The following is an 18326-nucleotide window of genomic DNA, read 5'->3' as shown; positions in this document are numbered from 1 at the left end:
CCCAGGCTCTTCCCCCAACCTTTGCTTTGAATGGGCTCCCTCTGGTCGGCTTTCTTGGTTTTCCACGCCATTGCCTCATCCCTGAATTCTTTCACCTTTGGGTAAAAACCCCGGGGAACCCCCTGCTGTTAGTTTCACTTTTGCCCTCTGTTGCCTCTTGGCTCCCTGGGCTGGGGTGCATACAGTTCAGGCGAGCTGTCCTGACCGCAGCCTGGCTTCCTGAGCTTCCGTCTGACAGGGAGGAGGGTGGGACAGCCGCCCCGCTCTGAGCGTCCCTCCCTTGGAAATACCCATTGTCCTGCCCGGCGTACTATGACACAGTGCACGTCATCACTTGGTGAGCCTGACGAAGTGGAAAAGCGGCACCTGGGCCTGTCTAGGGAGTGTGCACACTCACATGCACGCACACATGTGCACATGTGCGGCACACACAAATCACACAGTCACGTGGTCCCCAGGCCGCCTCACCCAAGTTGAGAGCACTAACCAACCCATGTCAGAGAATCTACCCAGAGATGCCTTTGCAGGATCTCACATCCTTTCTTTCAGCCCTGTCTTTGGGTTCAGGTTCTCCTTGGGAGTCCAGCCCACTTCATAACAGGCTGGGCTCCCCCATTTTTAATGGCAGTGTTTTTGGTTTGTTTGTTTTTTAATTTTTAAAAACTGGGCTACAATATGTATAGGAAAATGCCTAAAGTGCCCTTATATGTGTGACTCAAGGGATTTTTACTTACGTATACACCTGTGTAACTACCACTCACATCAAAGTATAGACCAGCACCCCAGCACCCTACAGGGTACCCTCTGCCCTATCCAGTCAGCCCCCCTAACTTCCACCCCGAGAGATGACCCTACACCATACCAACACCAGGCATATTTTTTCCCCATCTTGTATCAAACAGTTCTGGGTCCAAGCCGCTTGCTGCAGGAAATACCTGCTCCATGAAGTTAACTAAACCATAAGGCTAAGGGCACAGTCCCCACAGGACTGCCCTCACTTCCAACATCTATTGCAAGTCTGAGGGGCTCCCAAAACCACACTCAGGATCGGTAATTCACGAGAAAAACTCACAGAACTCGCCGAGAGCTCTTACACTCCCAGATGCTGTTTGTTACAGGGAAAGAACACAGATTAGAACCAGCCAAAGGAGGAGGCAGATGAATAGGGTTAAGCCAGGGAGGGCCCGAATGCGGAGCTTCTGGTCATCCTCTCCCCAGGGAGTCATGGGTGGAGTAGCCCTCCCAGCATCCATGTGTGACAGTGCACAGCAGTGCCACCAGGGAAGCTTGCCTGAGCCTGTGGTGTTTCGAGTTTTTATCGGGGTTCAATCATGGGCTGTCGATGGGGCTGACTTTTTGTCTCCACCCTTCCTGGGGTCGCGCTGGTACCCTTAGTCTCCATGTGCTCCGGAGGTCAGTACTGACGCAGGCATGGCCCAAAGTCTCCGTCATAATCACATCGTTAGACTGTGCGCTGGCCAAAGCCCCAGGCAAACAGAGATGTTCCCATCAGGACATTCTTGGGGCCCAGAGATCACCTCCCAGTAGCCAAGGGCAAAGGTTAGACCCTTCTTTGGGTGAGGGGTACTCCTCACTACACCTCTGTGCTGGTCTGACACCACTGGCCAGGCTGTGCCAAGGGAGCGGGGCCGTGCCCACCACCAGCGCTATTCCAAAGGCACACTTGAAATGTTTCTCTCTTGGGGGTAGGGTGGGTAGAAGAGGGAAATACCTATCAATGAAGCCAACAAAGGCTTTTTTTCTAATTATAAGAAGCATTTTTTTTTTTTTTGGTTGGTTGGCTTAATCACTTGGTTTCTATTATAAATTCATTTCAATGAATAAAAACTAGACACAGATTTTAGCCAACGACATAAAGAAAGCATGCCATTGACTTTGAAAAGATCCTTTGTTATAACTAATTGTATAATATAACATTAAGGAATTTTAAACTGGAAAGTTCTTCAATGGCAAAGGAAAAAAATACTCCAAGTAGAACGAGGTAAAATGTTCAAAAATTTACTGTAGCCTCTTTCAGCAAGAAATAAACATAGCACAGCTATATTCTGGATGTACCGCAATGTTTTACTGTTCATCACACATCAATCCGTTTTCCACGTGTAGCCAGAATGATCTCCTGGCTTCTAAACCATTGCTCCTAGAACAATGTCAAAACACCTGCAGGTGGTTTCTAGGGCCCTGCAGGATCCAAACCTGCTTTTTTTCCTCCAGATTTATTTCCTGCCTCCCATCCCCTACCCCGTGCACTTCTCACTCCTTATTTCAGAGCTTATTTTAGAGGCTTGAATGCTCTGTGCACTCTCATCCCCTGGACTTTCACAGATGTTTTTCCCGCTGCCTAGAATAGTCTCTTCCCCCAGCCTTCACAACGCGTTGACTGGCTAACTTCGCCTTATCCTACAGGCCTCAGCTTAGAAGTTAAGAAGAGGCTTCCGAAAGCCTCAATTACAAAAGGTATTTTTATCTCATTGCCTATCCCAACACCACCCTGTAGTTAATGCCAGCTAGAAGTAGAGGAGGTGTCGGTTGAGCCTTTCAGGGTCCTAGTGGCTGGTTGTTGTTTAGTGGAAAATGATTCGGGTCCCACCTACTCGAATATGTAAGGGCCAAATGCAGTATCACAGATTGTTCTGGAATCTAGACCAAGGGTGCAGTGGGTGTGTGCCCACAGCAACCGTTACTAATTAATTATTCATGAGGTTGGCGTGTGATTTGAGACTCATTTACCATCTTTGTTCAAGATTCATACAGCCCAGGGGTGACATCTTGGTTCTACCTAACTGGTAGTGCCACCCTTGAAGTAATTTTTTTTTTTTAAGATTTGGGGGGGCGGTGAGGAATCAAATGCAGCCTCTCTTGTTAAAACAGCTTTATTACCATAATAAATCTAGAGAGAGGAGAAGAAGGAGTGAGAGTCTCCCTTGTTAGTTAAACATGTTCCATTTGCACATTGGTTTGAATTCCCAGGAGAGCAGTATCCGAGCTGATGGATCTTCCCCATAAAAAGGCCCTGGCACTGGGCCATTGTAAAATTAAAATGAATTCGGATTCATTCATGCATGCAACTTTAATTTACAATTAAAATATTATGGTTACATATTTTAATAAGAATAATTAGATGGACCCAACTGAATCAACTCTTCTGTTTAATGAGACAGAACCCAGAATCCAATTGGAAAGGCAGGTGGCTGTGACAGGAAGCACATTTCAGACAGTGTCTTTTGTGGAGCAAGGCAGTTTTGTTCTTTTTATTTTCTAACGTCCAGAGTGAGCAGTTTGATTCTTCTGCGCTACTGAGGACCCTTCCTCAGCCTCGTTGAACTCATTTTCTGAGGTGTGTGAATCAGCAGTTTCCTCCTGCTGGATACAGTCTGGTGCACGGAGTCTGACTTGCTAGCCCCTGTGCCTGGTATGCTGCGCCCTCTGGGTGGGCTTGTTCCTCTGCCCAGGGCTCACTTGGTGTAACTGGAACAAAATTCCTGCCTATGAGATGTGACCTGAAGGTGGGAGAAACCCCGTGTGTGTGTGTGTGTGTGTGTGTGTGTGTGTGTGTGTATTGGTGGGGGCGTATCAGTCCTGCTCTCTTGCATCACAATGGCTGCAATCTCCCATTAGAGATTTTTTTTTTTATTTCAGCATATTATGGGGGTACAAAATGTTACGTATATTGCCCTTGCCTCCCCTCCCCACCCCGAATCAGAGCTTCAAGCATGTCCATCCCCTAGACGGTGCCATCAGAGATTTATACCTTTAGGATACAGGTCTTTTCCTCTTCAAAATGTATGTGTTTCATACTGGGTTTAACAGCAACTCCTGGGCAACTGCCAGTTATTGTCACCTGGATATATGGACAATAAATCCATCCGTTCCTTGGCAGGGAATAGCCCTAGTGGAGCATGGCCCAGTGGGCCGGGGAGAGTTGCAGCATGATGAGGATCCTACCACTGAGGGAGGAGACGGCCACGGGGAGAGGTGGGAGGGATGTGTGGCCATTGTGGATGAATAGCTTGTAGGGGTAATATTAATGTGTTCAAGAGATGCTTATGCTGACCAGTGGTAATATTTCAGACTTGCTCTAGGAAAGCATGGTTTTGATATTGGGAAACCGATTAGAAACTGACTGGGCTGGAACCAGTGAATATCATTAGTGAATAAAGGGTACCACCTGGTGTCTTGTGGCCCTGGGTACTTTAAAGGGAAACAATAAAGCAAGACAAAACATTCTCTGCTCCCCAAAACCTACATTTGTTGTTCCCTTTCCCCTCCTTCTTTCCTTCTTCTCCCTCCCTCCCTTCCTTTCTTCCTTTTCTCAGTCTCTCATACCCAGTTATTAAGTTTGCCTATTTGAAAAAATAGGTTTCCGTAATAGGCAATCTATATTCTTCTGTAAGAAAAGAAAACCAGCTGGGAATATTATCTTCACAACAGACACCAGGTTTCTGAGAACGCTGCTATCATTCTGAGCTCTGCATTTGTGTCACAGTTACTTTGAGGACTCTGATATTTTTTTCTGAGCCTGTCCCAAGGAACGATCCTCCTTCCTTTTTTCTTTTTTCCTTCTCCCATATTTTAAAAGAATTGTTCACTGCAGAACATTTCTGGAAAAGTATAAAAGAAAAAATAAAAGTTTGGGCTATTTCTTCCAGTCTTTTTCTGTACATATGCACATATCATTTTTAGGAAATTGAGATCAGATAGAATTTATAGTTTAATATCTCACTCTTCCAGTTTAGCATTCTAACACATTTCAAGAAAAACTTCGCTGGCTATGATTACACTGGAAGTGACTTAGAAAAAGAAGAATTAGTAAACATAGATTCATCTTCACATTTGCTAAGAAATGAAAAAAGAATAACTTTACAGTGAAGAAATCTGAAAGACACCACCTCAGCCAGGTGACCAAGGTTAACGTCAGCAGTGATAAGTCACGTTGACAGTCGTACCCTTGATACGATGTTATGAAAATGTCACTTTACCTCGATGGTCTTCCTCTCTAAAACCTGTAACACCGGTTTGATCCTGAGACAAACATCAGACCAATCCCAATTGGGGGACATTCTACAAAATACCTACCAGTGCTCATCAAAATTGTTCAGGTCATCAAAAATAAGAAAGTCTGAGAAATTGTCATAGCCAAGAGGAGCATAAGGGAACACGGTGACTAATTATAATGTGGTGTCCTGGGTGGCATCCTGGAAGAGATAAATGACATTAGGTTAAAGCTAAAGAAATCTGAATAAAGTATGGATTTCAGTTAATAACAACATATCAATAATGGTTCATTAACTGTAACAAAGGCACCGTACTAATATAAAAGGTTAATCATAGGGGAATCTGGCAGTGGGCTGTATAGGAACTCTCTGTACTATCTCTGTGATTTTTCTCTACATTTAAAACTTGTAAAAGAAAAAGTTTATTTTAAAACAAATAATGTTGACCTACGCATGCTCACATATAAAGATTTCTGAAAGATTATACAGTGTATAAAACAAGATACAAAACAGTATTTATGGTATACTCTCATTTGTGTTTAAAAATTGCATGAGCTGGGCATGGTGGTACGTGCCTATAGTCCCAGCTAATTGGACAGCTGAGGCAGGAGGATTGCTTGAGCCCCGGAGTTTGAGACCAGCTTGGGCAACATAGCTAGATCCCATCTCAAAAAAAAAAAAAAAAAAAGAGAAAAAGAAAAAGAAAAATTACATTTATAAAATACATAGTATATATATAAAAGTCCTGGATAGGTGGACAAAAACCCTGGAAATCAAGTAGGAGGGGACTTCATTTTCGTGGTGTACCCATCTGTGTTAATTGGAATTTTCTGTTTCTCTCTTTGACCTCATACATATTTTGTTTCTACAGTAATGAAAAATCTTACTTTTTAGTGGCAGATCAGTATTAAGATATCATTATTTAGCAGTATTTATAAATGTTGAACAAATGATTAACATTTTCAGACCCATGTTTCTGACTTGTACTTCAGAGTACCACATTTGTTTTTTCATGAAATAGTCTGCTTGGGATGACCATTCACCCCCCCCCCCTTTTTTTTTTTTTTTTACTTTTTTTGGTTTTAACTTTTTATTATGATATTTTAAACATACACAAAATAAAGCCAGGTGTGGTGGTGTGCACCTGTAGTCCCAGCTACTACTCAGGAGGCTGAGGTAGGAGGATCTCTTGAGGCCAGGAGTTTGAGGCTATAGTGCACTATGATCACGCCTGTGAATAGCCACTGCACTCCAGCCTGGGCAACATGGCAACAAACAAACAAAAAACCAAAAGTATATACAAAGTAGAGAGAATAATATAAAGAAGCCACATGTACCCATCACCCAGCTTCAACAATTTACTAACTCATTATTAACTTATGGCCAATCTCCCTCCGCCCCCGACATATTTCCTTCTGCTATGACACTTGTTTAGTCAATTGTTTAGAAACAAATTCTGGATGTTTATTAATTTCATCTGTAAATATTTCAGTATGCATTTCTAAAACATGATCTTTTTAAAAAACGAACCACATTATCACACTTTAAATAATTAAACAATTCTTTCGCATCATCAAATATTTAGGCAGTGTTCAAATTTCCCTGATTATTTAAAAAAATATATATACATGGTTGTTCTAATTATGAGTCACATCAGGACCACACGTAGCCTTTGGTTGATATGTTGCTTAAAGTCATTATTTCTCCCTTTTTCCTCTTTTGCAGTTTATTGATTGAAGAAACTGTATTGTGTGTCCTGTAGAGGTTTTCACACTCTGGATTTTGCTAATTGCATCTTTGTGGTGTAGTTCAGCACAGGATGCCAAGTATTTCTTCTTGCAAAAGATGAGGGTTTTTGTTCTATTTTTTTAACTATACTTTTCCTAATGTATTATGAGATACAAAAAGGTAACTCCCCCTGATTTGAGACATTACTTGTGTGAAGAAACTTGCAACATCATGAGCTATTATAAGTCATGTAAAAGGTGGGTCTAGCTAAATCTCATCCACAGTTGTTTATCCTGAATTAATAAAAGCTTTGTAAGACATAATTATTCAAAACCACCACAGGATGGCATTTAAACACACTCCAAGCTGTAATGTGGCAAACAACATCCCTTGTGTGTCTTTTAAGTTATTTATCATAATCGTTATTAGGAAATAAAGGAAGATTATTTGATACGTTCTGTCTGCCTTTCAAGTTTGTTACATATAAAGAATATAGTGTGTGAAATGGGCTAGATTTTAGTTGTGAGATTGTTATGTGGGGGTCCTGAATAGAATTCTGGTGATTAAGAAGACATTGATGCAATAAATTCTGTAATCATTAGTTGTGTAGGAAAGTGCCTAGCACATAGTTGGTATATTTTAATTGAATGAATGAATGAGTATCCAGTTTAAATACATAAACATGTAAAATACTACATTGGAATAGGGAAAAAATATCCCAAGATGTAAGAACAAGTTGAAGCAAGTTTTCATTTTTGTGATAGAAAATTCTCATCAAAGGTATGAAAAATTAATATTCAGCTAATACCTAGACATTTCTGCTTAATTAGTGTTGTCGGTACTCATCTTATTGTAATCTAAATAAATATTTTTACAATTAGCCCATACTCATCTTAGGCTATGATGAAAAGCTAAAAAGCCCACAGCTATCGCAATGGCTAAAATAAAAAATAGTGATAATGCCACTAGGAACTGTAATAGGTGTGTATGATATATCATTGTGGTGCTAATTTATATTTCCTTGGTGGTTAATGATGTCAAATATCTTTCCGTGTGCTTGTTTGCCATCTGTATGTCCTCTTTAATGAAATGTCTCTTTATGTCTTCTGTTTTCTAATTGAATTCTTTTTTTTAAAATGTTGCGTTTCAGGTTTTTGGTTTTTGGTTTTTTTTTAATACATTCAAGATACAAGTCCTTGTGGGATTTGCAAATATTGTATTCCAATCTGTAATTTGTCTTTTCAACTTCTTGACAGGGTCTTTGCGGAGCAAAGGTTTTTAGTTTTGGTGAAGCTCAGTTTATCACTTTTTTCTTAAATGGATTGCCCTTTTGGGATCAAGCCTAAGGACTCTTCACCCAGTGCTGGGCCTGAAAGATTTTCTGTTTTTTTCTGAAGGTGTATAGTTTTATGTTTTACATTTCAATCTGTGATTCGTTTTGCATTAATTTTTGCATAGGGCACAAGATTTAGGTGGAGGTTCATCTTTTGGTCTATGGATGTCCACTTGTTCCAGAACCATTTGTTGAAAAGGCTTTTCCTCTTCCATTGAATTGTTTTTGCGCCTTTATAAAAAAACCATTGGGGCATATTTGTCTTTTTCTGTCGATCTCCGTGTCTTTCCCTCTGCCAGTACCCTACTGTCTTGACCTCTGTAGCCTTAACATCAAGAAGAGGGATTTTTCTCATTTTATTCTTTTTCAAAATTATTTTGGCTATTCTAGGGTCTTTCTCTTTCCATATACATTTTAGAACAGGCCCATCTGTGTCTTCAGAAAATGTTGCTGGGATTTTTATAGGAATTGTGTTAAACCTATTGATCAATTTGGGGAGAATTTATTGCTACTATGGTGGGTCTTCCAATTTATGAACATAGTATGTCTCTTCCTTGATTTCTTTCAACAATGTCTTATAATTTTTAACATGGAGAACCTGTACACCTTCTAAAAAAATTTTCTTTTTAATCAATTGGTTAACTCTCAACATTTAATATGCACTTACTATGTGCTAGTACTGTGTGCTTGGTGCTAGAAATACAAAAATGAAATACGAAACTTTGAGAGGCTAGAGGAACAGTTTAGAAGAGTATGTTGTTTGAATTGTTATTTTAGCTAATAGAAAACAGGTAATTTTCTCCCCTCCAAAGCAATAGAATTATAGTGAAATTGGAAATTGCCTAATATATATTATTGCTAAAAGAACCACTAGATAGAACATGTTTGAGAGTACAGGCTTTGAAACAGGGCAGACCTGAATTTGAAACCTAGCTCAGCCTTACTGGTCATTTGACTTTGGGCCAGTTGCTTAAGCTTTGGAAGCCTCATTTTTCTTATCTGCAAAATGGGATGATACTGAGCTCTTAGGATTTTTGTAAAGAGTAAAGGAAAACATGTGAAACAGTGCAGTGCCTGGAACATTTTAAGTGCTCTACACAATATAGGTATTTTACTATTAATTTCATCTCATATCAGGGCTAAAGAAAAAAAAGACGAGGAAGAAATGGATAATGGTTGAACCTGGGGTGGGGGTGGGAGAGAAAGTGGGTACATAGAAATCAAATCATGATCATCATAAAAGAACACAGGAATTAGCTTTTCAAAGAGTCTAGTAGTCTGTCTGTCTTCAGAACTCTGTTTTCACATGGAGAACAGTAAGGATCAGTTAGTTTAAATTTTTAATTCTACTCTGCCTAGCTTTTTCTTTTATACTAGATACAGTCATTAGGCCCAAGGAGTCATTAAAGTGTTTAATAAGGTTATTAAATTGACTAACTGCTGCTGCTGAAGCAATTTTCATAGGAAATCCATATGATTCTAGGTAAGGGGCTCTGGAGCTGTCCTCTGTGGCTGACAGGCTGTCAACATTCCCTTGAAGGATGGTGGGCAGTGTTGTGAGGGATGCGTCTAATTAAGAGATTATAGGTGAACCTTGGCTTCCTGGGTGTGCTATTCGTTGCTGGGAGTATGGTGAAACTTCACTAATTTCTGCTAATTGCAGGGCAGGGGAGGGAAAGCCATCTGAGTTATAGAATATTTTAAAATAAATGTACTTTTATTACTTTCAAGTACATATTTTAACTCCAACTAGGGTAACAAATTGTTGCCTGGTACAAGTCTTAGGGGACTAAGTTATTGAAGCTATCAGAATGATTTTCAATTATTTCTATGTAAATAGGTGCTTCTGGAGTTCTTCAGTGTGCCAGAAAACAGTTTGTTCTCATAGATCTTAAACATTGCTCTTGTATCCTTATGCTGTTAATTGGCACACCCTCAGAGGAAGGAGTTTGTTAAATTAAGATAAACTTTAGACTAGCTGCTAAGTAACTTATCATTAATTCATGGAGCCCAAGAACCCAAATGGATGAGGTTTTTATTTATTTCAGCTGAAGTTTGATCTCATTTTTTTTTTTCCTGAAGGCAATTTGTTTATTCTTGCAGGCATCGTTTATTCATTAAATGATACTATATTAATGGACTGTATTAACTGTTTGAGGCACTCAAGTCTTACAAGACAGCCTAAGCTGCCCTACAGGAGCTTAGTGTCTGGGACAGGAAGCCTACAGGTAATTATAGCATGGTAAGCTTAAGGTGTGGTGAGTAGGGACTATGCCCAAGGTGTGCCCAGAGGCATTAAGGGCTCAAAGGAGGTTCAAAAAAATCAGACTGGGTGAGTCTGACAAGGATTTCCAGAAGGCGTGGTGACTGAATTGCATTTGAAAAATGAATTGGAGTGAGCAAATAATAGTAAAAGGAAAGAGAAAACGAAACCAAAAAAAAAAAAAAGGAAATAGGGTGGGGATAGCAATCCAGGCAGAGAGAACAGTGTGTTGTTCAAGGGCATGGAAGTGTGGAATGGCATGTTGTGCATGAGGACCTAAGCTTAGACTTTGGAAATAAGTAGAGTGCAAATTATGAAAGGTTGTATTGTGCTACCTGAGGAGTTTAAACTTGATCTTGAAGGTTATGGGGCAGCCTTTGAAGGATTTTCAGCAGGGAAGCAACGTCATCAAGTATAAATTTTAGAGCCATTTTTGTCTTAGTTTAGGGGATTCATTGGATATGGATTCAGAGTTACATTAGCAGCTCTTACATTAATGTTGGGCAAGAGGCCCTTGAACCAAGGCAGTAGCAGAGCGAATAGAGTTGTGGGTGGTTCCAAGGAGAGTGAATCTGAAGGACTTGGTCAGTGTGGTATTGCGGGGTGAACTGGGTTTCTGGCTGGGGTTGGTGGGGGATGCTCTTCACTGAGAGAGGAGCAGGGTGAGGTAGGAAGGCTGTGGGCGCTGATGCTCATGGGACTTCTCGGTGGATCAGGCCAGAGGCTGGATACCTGGGAGGGATGCCAGGACTGGAATGGAGCTGTGGGAATCATCAGCTCATGTAGGTCGGTTGAATGTGTTTGGATGAAGTCACCCTAGCATTGCAACAGGGTATGAAGAATGGCAGCCTCGGATGGCTCTCGGGCACAGCAATGTTTCAGGGACCAGAGAAGGAAGAAAAGCTTGCCATCCACTAAAGAACAGTGACATTTACCACGCTAACCAAATTAAAGATGTTCAGGATTGAAAAAAATATTTGAAGTCTTGATGCTGCAGTGATTTTGAGTATGCATTTAGAATGCATTGCTGTGTTCTTGAAGATGTTTTTTTCCAGCATGGTTTTAGAATTTGCATTTAACATAGTCTCTCCTAGATAATAGTTGGACTTAAGAGGTAATAATAATGGTAGAGTCCAAGAATTCCAACCCACTGAGATGAGGAAAATAGGTTCTTTACCACAATTTGTCATTATGATGTCTGTTCCTTTTACATATACTATGAAGTGCCTATTTTGAGGAAGTACTGTGAAAATCATTAGGTCACTCTGCCTTTTACTGAAAAATTATACTGTTAGAGTGTTTGCTACTGGGTTTTTGAATTAATAATTTTTTTAGCATTTCTTAATTAGTGCCAATTAATGTGCCATGCACTCAAGTCATATAAGACAGTCTAAACTGCGGCAGTTTAGACTTCCCATCTGTGGAAAGACTTCAATGCTTTGGGTTGGCAAACATTTTTCTTTTTATGTAATAATACTTTATTCTCATATAGCACTTAATGAAAATTTTCCCATTGCTTTCACCAGTATTTTATAATTTGACCCAGCTAACAAACAGCTGAGATAAGTTGGACAGGAATTATTCCCATTTTTCAGATGTGGAAACAGGCTCAGCAAATAAATTCATAATTTAGGAAGTGAGTGAGCCAGAATTTACCCCTAGTCTCGTGACTATAAATTCAGTGTTCTTTCCACGAAATGGAACATGCTGCTCAAAGTCTGTATGTTAATACCTGGACAATAGCCAACAAATAGGGGGAAAAAGCTCTGATTTTTTTCTCAGAACTATTTGTCCTTACGACCATCATTGATTAATAATATGTTGAATGGTCAGAGGGAATGTGGCGTTGTAGTAACTGTGGATTTTACAGTTTTAGTTCAAAAACCTTTTTTTAAAAATCACAAATTGTAGCAAATTGAAAAATGTGTTTCCTTGCCTTTTCATTTTTGTTTACTCTGTGTGAAGGCCTACTATTTCCGTAACAGGTGCATGTCTTCTGCTGTTAATGTGGAATATAGAGCTCTTGGAAATAGTTAATTTCCCTTTTTGGTATATCCAAGAACTTCTGCCTCTTCGATGGAAAAATGGAACTGCCAGCACCCTCTGAGGAAGCGTGGCTTACATGTGATCTGGTGACTGGGACCCATCACCGTAGTCTGGCTGGAAGGGGCCAGGGTGACCTGGACTGCTGTTGTTAGCATCCCACCAGCTCGGAACGAAGGCAGGGCCGACTTCTTCATCAGACACAGTGCCCAGGGCCCACACGACTTTTGGGGTCCCATGAAAATGTAATTTCTTTCAAAATCAGAAAAATAAAATGAACTTTTAGGTCAAAGGAAAGATTTTAATATATACTATTAATCTATTCATCTTTATACCAGTGTAGTTTTAAAGTACGATTTGTAATATTCTTTTTGTGGAGGAAAGGACTGATGGAGGCCAAAGTGCTCTGGGCCCATGCAAGTCAGGCAGCAGCTCTGTGTGTTTAGGGCTGGGGGTGAGGGTGGGCAACATGGTCCACTCTGGACTTGTGGTCTTCTCTCTTATTCCAAACTTACTTGTCTTTGTGTTTATTGATTGAGTGATGATTGATTCATTCATTCATTCTAAGAACTGTAGATATGTGAAAAGTACTACAAGTGAATGAGTTTAACACGCACACACATACAGAGATACACACTGACAGGAGATGGAGGTGGGTGGGATCTACTTTATCACTGACCCAATCACCATGTATGTAATTAGGGGATATTACAGATACTTTGCTTTAAAAATTGTTTTTATAGCGCCTCTTATAACTTAGAATGTACTTTTAAGAAATAATGGCCAAAACGTTTAGAGCATCGATATATTGTTATCTTGTTTTTATTCTGTTTCTGTGTCTCCTAAATGATTTTTTAAAAAAACATAAGGAAAAGATTTTAAAATAAGACTTTTTGGAACATTCACTCCTAACACCTGTCTGCTGAGAACAAGCAGTGGGACAGAAGTCTTAAATGCTAGAACAAAGTGTGTGTTGTCCTAGAAGATGAAATTTGATAGGTGGCAAAAGTTATTTTTGGGCCATGTAGACTACTTTTCTGATTTTTTAAAAGTCCTCTGTACTGAAAATTCTCCTTTTATTATCTGCATAACAAAGTGGAGGTGCTTTGTCCAGAAAACCTCATAATCTTTCTTACTCTTCTGCTCTAGAGCCTTTGCAGCCCTGCCTCTCAGATGTGCCCAAAGAGGCCTAAATTTCAGCCTGGAAGCCCCAATCTTAACAAAAAGTTAAAATATTTCAAATGAAATTCAGTTAGCAAATTTATGATCACTGACTAAGATATACTGTAGCATTTATCATGCCAAACTTAATACTTCTTTGCTGTACATTTTCATATTTTTAAACCGAACCTATTTAGTTATGAGCGTTTTTTGAAACGTGTTGTTTTAAATTTTACTCTGTATTTCCTCCTCTTATTATCTTTACAAAGCAACCAAATTATAATATCTACTGTATATGTTTTTTCCCATCTCTCTAACTTTTACCTATAACACAAAAATGTTATAAAGATGAAGTGATTTAATATATGGGAAATGTATTTTAAAAATTGAAAAGTATTGTGTAAAAGAAGGTGTTCATCTTTCTATTAATAAGTTGTTACCACTTATTCTCATGAGGCTGGGTTGGATGCACAAAGTTAATTTTAAGTCTCATTGCTTACCTTGCATGGGACCTTTGCTACCCTTTCTTACTTGTGTTCTAGGAAGTGATTTACCAGGCAGGGCCCATAATTTTAATTTATAGAGATGAAGCAAGTCAGAAATGACTGCTTTTAAAATTTGAGGAAAGGTGAATCTATTTTTCATAATTGAAAATTAAAAATCAGTTTCAGAGTATACTCTATTGCCTTCAAATAACCTGTAAAACTATTCAAAAATGTGTCCAGCTCAGTATTGCATTATTTAAGAAATTCCATTTGTGGCAAAAGTGTTTTCTAGACTTGCCTGTGGTGCCTGATTCATTAACTTTACTTCTTGTTTTTTAAAGGATTGCAAGCACGTTTCAGTTTTGTTCTAGTACAGTCATTTCTCTCAGCTCCTTCTAGTCCGACTGGCGATTCTGAAGCAGATTTCTGTTTATGATGCCGTTACAGGAATTTGTGAGCGTCTGGGTTCGAGATCCCAGGATTCAGAAGGAGGACTTTTGGCATTCTTATATTGACTACGAGATATGTATTCATGTAAGTATGCAGTAAATCTTTAACAGATACAGTAACTTTAGGTAGCATACATTTTAAGGGATACTGTTATATACTTCAAATTGAAGTTTGTAAAAGTTTTCCTAATTCAAAGAACTGAATTGGAATTATTACAACTAATGTTTGTATCTTAAATGAAGTAGTAAGATGGTTCCTAAAGTTGAAAAAATACTTGTTTGAATTCCTTATTGTATCTTTATTAATAATTCGTATTAATGCTTATTGCCGTCACATAGGAAGATGTGAATAGATCCAAAATTTATGGTTAAAGAATATTTATAGCTCATTAATGGTATTTCTTTGTGATCTGCTATAGCGTATTTCTAGATAATATAATGTCTAAAAAATCTTAAATTTTGATAGAATATGGTGTTCTTTGGAAAAGTGATGTGTAGTGTTTTATACTTAGAATCAGAAAGTAGGAAATGAATATGTGCAATTAATTTGTCTACATTGTGAGTAATTAAGGTGATCAGTAAACAACTAGAAGTGATGTACCTTGCTTGGATACTACTGTATCAAAATCACTTGAACAACGAGTAGTGTGTGGCTGTTTATGATCATCTTGAACAAAGGTCTGTGAACGTTTTCTGTAAAGGTAGTAAATATCTTCAGCTTTGTGGGCCATACGGTCTCTGTCAAAACTATCATTTTTGCTGTTGTAGGTGGAAAGCAGCCATAGACAATGAAGAAATGAATGAGCATGATTGTGTTCCAATAAAACTTTATTTGCAAGGTCCGGTGGCAGACCAGATTTGGCCCTCAGGATAGTTTATGGGCTTGTGGACTCGTGGTCTTGAAGATAGTCACTTTTTGAATCTAAATCAGATGCAAACCAACTGCAAACTAAATGAGTTCAAATTTGGGAGCATAGAAACTGGCTCAGATTATATCTGTGACTCCATAAGCACGGGTGATTGAAGTAAAATTTAACCATCATTTAATCTTCTTATTGTAAATAGCTAAATTAATATATTGGACTCCCAAATACTAACCATAAAACTTTTTTTCCTTATTCTGCTTTATGATTCCCTCCCCCCCCCCCCAATGAGTTTCTCCAACTTAGGAAATAAAGTAAAAGCTCAGAACTGCTCTTTTGATTGTGCTAGAGGCCATTGCCAGGACATGCCATGTATTTTTATTTGTTTTGGTTTTACTCACATTAGAGTTGCATTCTGTGTGGAAAATTATGGGCTTATAAGAATAAGCACTTGAAGTAAAACGAAATTCTTTAGTTGCCTTTTAACTCTCTCTTAAAATTTGTGAGTCCTTATCACATATTTTATGATAGGCATGATATTTAATTATTCTCAGGATTTAATGAAAGTGTAGATTCTTCTCTGCTGTATAAATAGCATGTGAATTCAAAAATCTCCATCTGAAGCCAAAAACAATGGCTTCCACAATTATTTGATGGTGTTTGGCACTTCTTTGAAATGCTAATAAATTGACAATGGATAAATCTTTTTGGCTTGGTGGGTAGCAGAAACAAGCAAATAGATTTAGAGGAATTTAATCAGTCAGTGATCTCAGTATAGTCTAATTCTGAAGAGGCTTCCACCTGTTGTGCAATTAAAAGTGGATGGTGGGCACTTTGGGAGGCAGAGGCTAGAAGATCTCCTGAGTCTGGGAGTTTGAGACCAGCCTGGGCAACATAGCAAAACCCTTTCCCTATAAAAAATTTAAAAATTAGCCAGGCATGGTGGTGTGCACCTGTAGTCCTGGCTACTTGGGAGGTTGAGGCAGGAGGATCACTGGAGCCCAGGAGTTTGTAGCTGCAGTGAGCTATGATCGTGCCACTGCACTCTAGCCTGGATGACAGAGCAAAACCTTGTCTCAAAAAAAATAAATAAATAAAAAAAAGTGAATGGCAAGGCTGGAGAGTTGTAGTTGGCCTCTCTTAAATGCTGTACCCATAGAGCTTTGCAGGTAGAGAAGCTGGGGCTTAGCTTATTTAAATTAACCTCAAGGGAAATGATATCAGTTAACTTAACATTTACTTGGAATTTTAAACTAGTAGACTGTAGAGCTGGGTAGTCCATCATGGATACTCCCCTAACCTCTCTGCAAATGAAGTACTTAGGGATGGTCCTTAGTCTGATGTAGGTACCAGGTAGATCTTTAGTTATTGACATCCATGATGATTGTGAGCAGAGAAACTAAAGGGAGTTTAAATTGGCCCAGCCTGTAACGGAGATGTCAGGAGTCCCTGCAGTGGTCTGGTACTCTCTGGGGAGAGGGCACTGAGAGGATACCTGCTCAAGCCTCATTAAGGCACTGATTCTGTTGTGACACGGTCTGCTGGCTTAGTCCCCAAGGAGAACGTTAGAGGGAGGCCCTGTTGTGCTCTGAAATTCACCCACGGATGTTATCGTGCCACCAACTCCTTCTGCTGTGTTTTGCTGCCGTATCATCAAAGATAGTGGGATTTAAACCAGTAGTTACTTGGGGGTGAGTCTCTTAACCTCGCTGCTTTCTGAGGTCTTCTGAACTTTATATGAAGTTCAGGAATACCACGAACTATGCCATGGGAACGTTTTAAAAGCTAAGGCACATAATTACTTAGATTTCCCAAGAAAAACAAGTGCTGGGCTTATTAAGTGGTAGAATACTAATTTTTGAAATAATATAAATCTTGGGGGCAAAAAATTCTTTCTTTTTTTTTTTTTTTTTTGAGAGAGAGTCTCACTCTGTTGCCCAGGCTAGAGTGAGTGCCGTGGCTTCAGCCTAGCTCACAGCAACCTCAAACTCCTGAGCTCAAGCGACCCTCCTGTCTCAGCCTCCCGAGTAGCTGGGACTACAGGCATGCACCACCATGCCCGGCTAATTTTTTTCTATATATATTTTTTAGCTGTCCATATAATTTCTTTCTATTTTTAGTAGAGATGGGGTCTCGCTCTTGCTCAGGCTGGTCTCGAACTCCTGAGCTCAAACGATCCGCCCACCTCGGCCTCCCAGAGTGCTAGGATTACAGGCGTGAGCCACCGCGCCCGGCCTAAAAATTCTTTCTTATTTGGTAATATAAAGATTATAAAATAGAATTTTGAAATAAATACAGAGAATAGGGATGTTCTTATTTTCAAAAACCAGCAGACACAAATATTTGCTAGTTTCTTATTTTACCCAAAGGAGAATATTTACCCGCCGTATGGTTTACCCAAAGGAAAAGCATTGTGGCTTAGCTTAGGATGGGGACTCTGTAAGTGGCTTTTTCCAAGTCTGCCTTAGGGTAGCTGGAAGGAAACCAACACTTAGTAACTAATAAGAATATTAATAGATAACGTTTGCCAAGTGTTTATTATCAATTCTGACAACCCCCCAGTGAAGCAGATACATACTAGCTGATCCCGTTTTTAGCACTCAGGGAACTGAAGTGTAAGCGACTTGCCCTGTAGCAGAGCCAGGCCTGCAGTTCTGGTCTGCCTGTCCTTTACACCAGATGCCACACAGCCACCCATGGATCAGATCACGCTCCCTCTCACAGCTAGCAGAGAAGGGAAGTGCTGTTCTCTAGTTTAAAAATGATTTCTGGATTCCTGATGATTTGTGTGGTCTGTAGGGATGGTCGTGTTGAGATGAAGACTTCTGCTATATCTCGTAAAGGGCCATGAGGAGGTGTCTATAATCTTCAAAGGCTCCTCCAGCTACATGGATGGTGTTAAAATGCAACGGTTGATCCTGAGCTCTTACTGATCATTTATACCTTAGGATTTGTTTATTTTTGTGATTCATCCTTGAAAGGAGTGCTC

At 39.6% G+C, this 18326-nt stretch overlaps 1 protein-coding gene across 4 annotated transcripts in view; it reads left to right on the top strand.

The window, feature by feature from the left end:
* The window catches only part of SNX10 (sorting nexin 10), a 70313-nt gene that overhangs the window by 42038 nt on the left and 9949 nt on the right, over window positions 1-18326 (top strand). For 3 of the 4 annotated variants that reach the window (XM_069461577.1, XM_069461574.1, XM_069461576.1), the window contains exon 3: window positions 14473-14559. In XM_069461577.1, the coding sequence (XP_069317678.1) occupies window positions 14473-14559 (87 nt within the window). Of the gene's footprint in view, window positions 1-10176; window positions 10302-14472; window positions 14560-18326 lie in introns of all 4 variants that reach the window. The other variant, XM_069461573.1, reaches the window with a different exon arrangement.

Source organism: Eulemur rufifrons, chromosome 29, assembly GCF_041146395.1.
Source record: "Eulemur rufifrons isolate Redbay chromosome 29, OSU_ERuf_1, whole genome shotgun sequence".
NCBI classification, from domain to species: Eukaryota; Metazoa; Chordata; class Mammalia; order Primates; family Lemuridae; genus Eulemur; species Eulemur rufifrons.
This window is presented reverse-complemented; position numbering and strand designations above follow the sequence as displayed.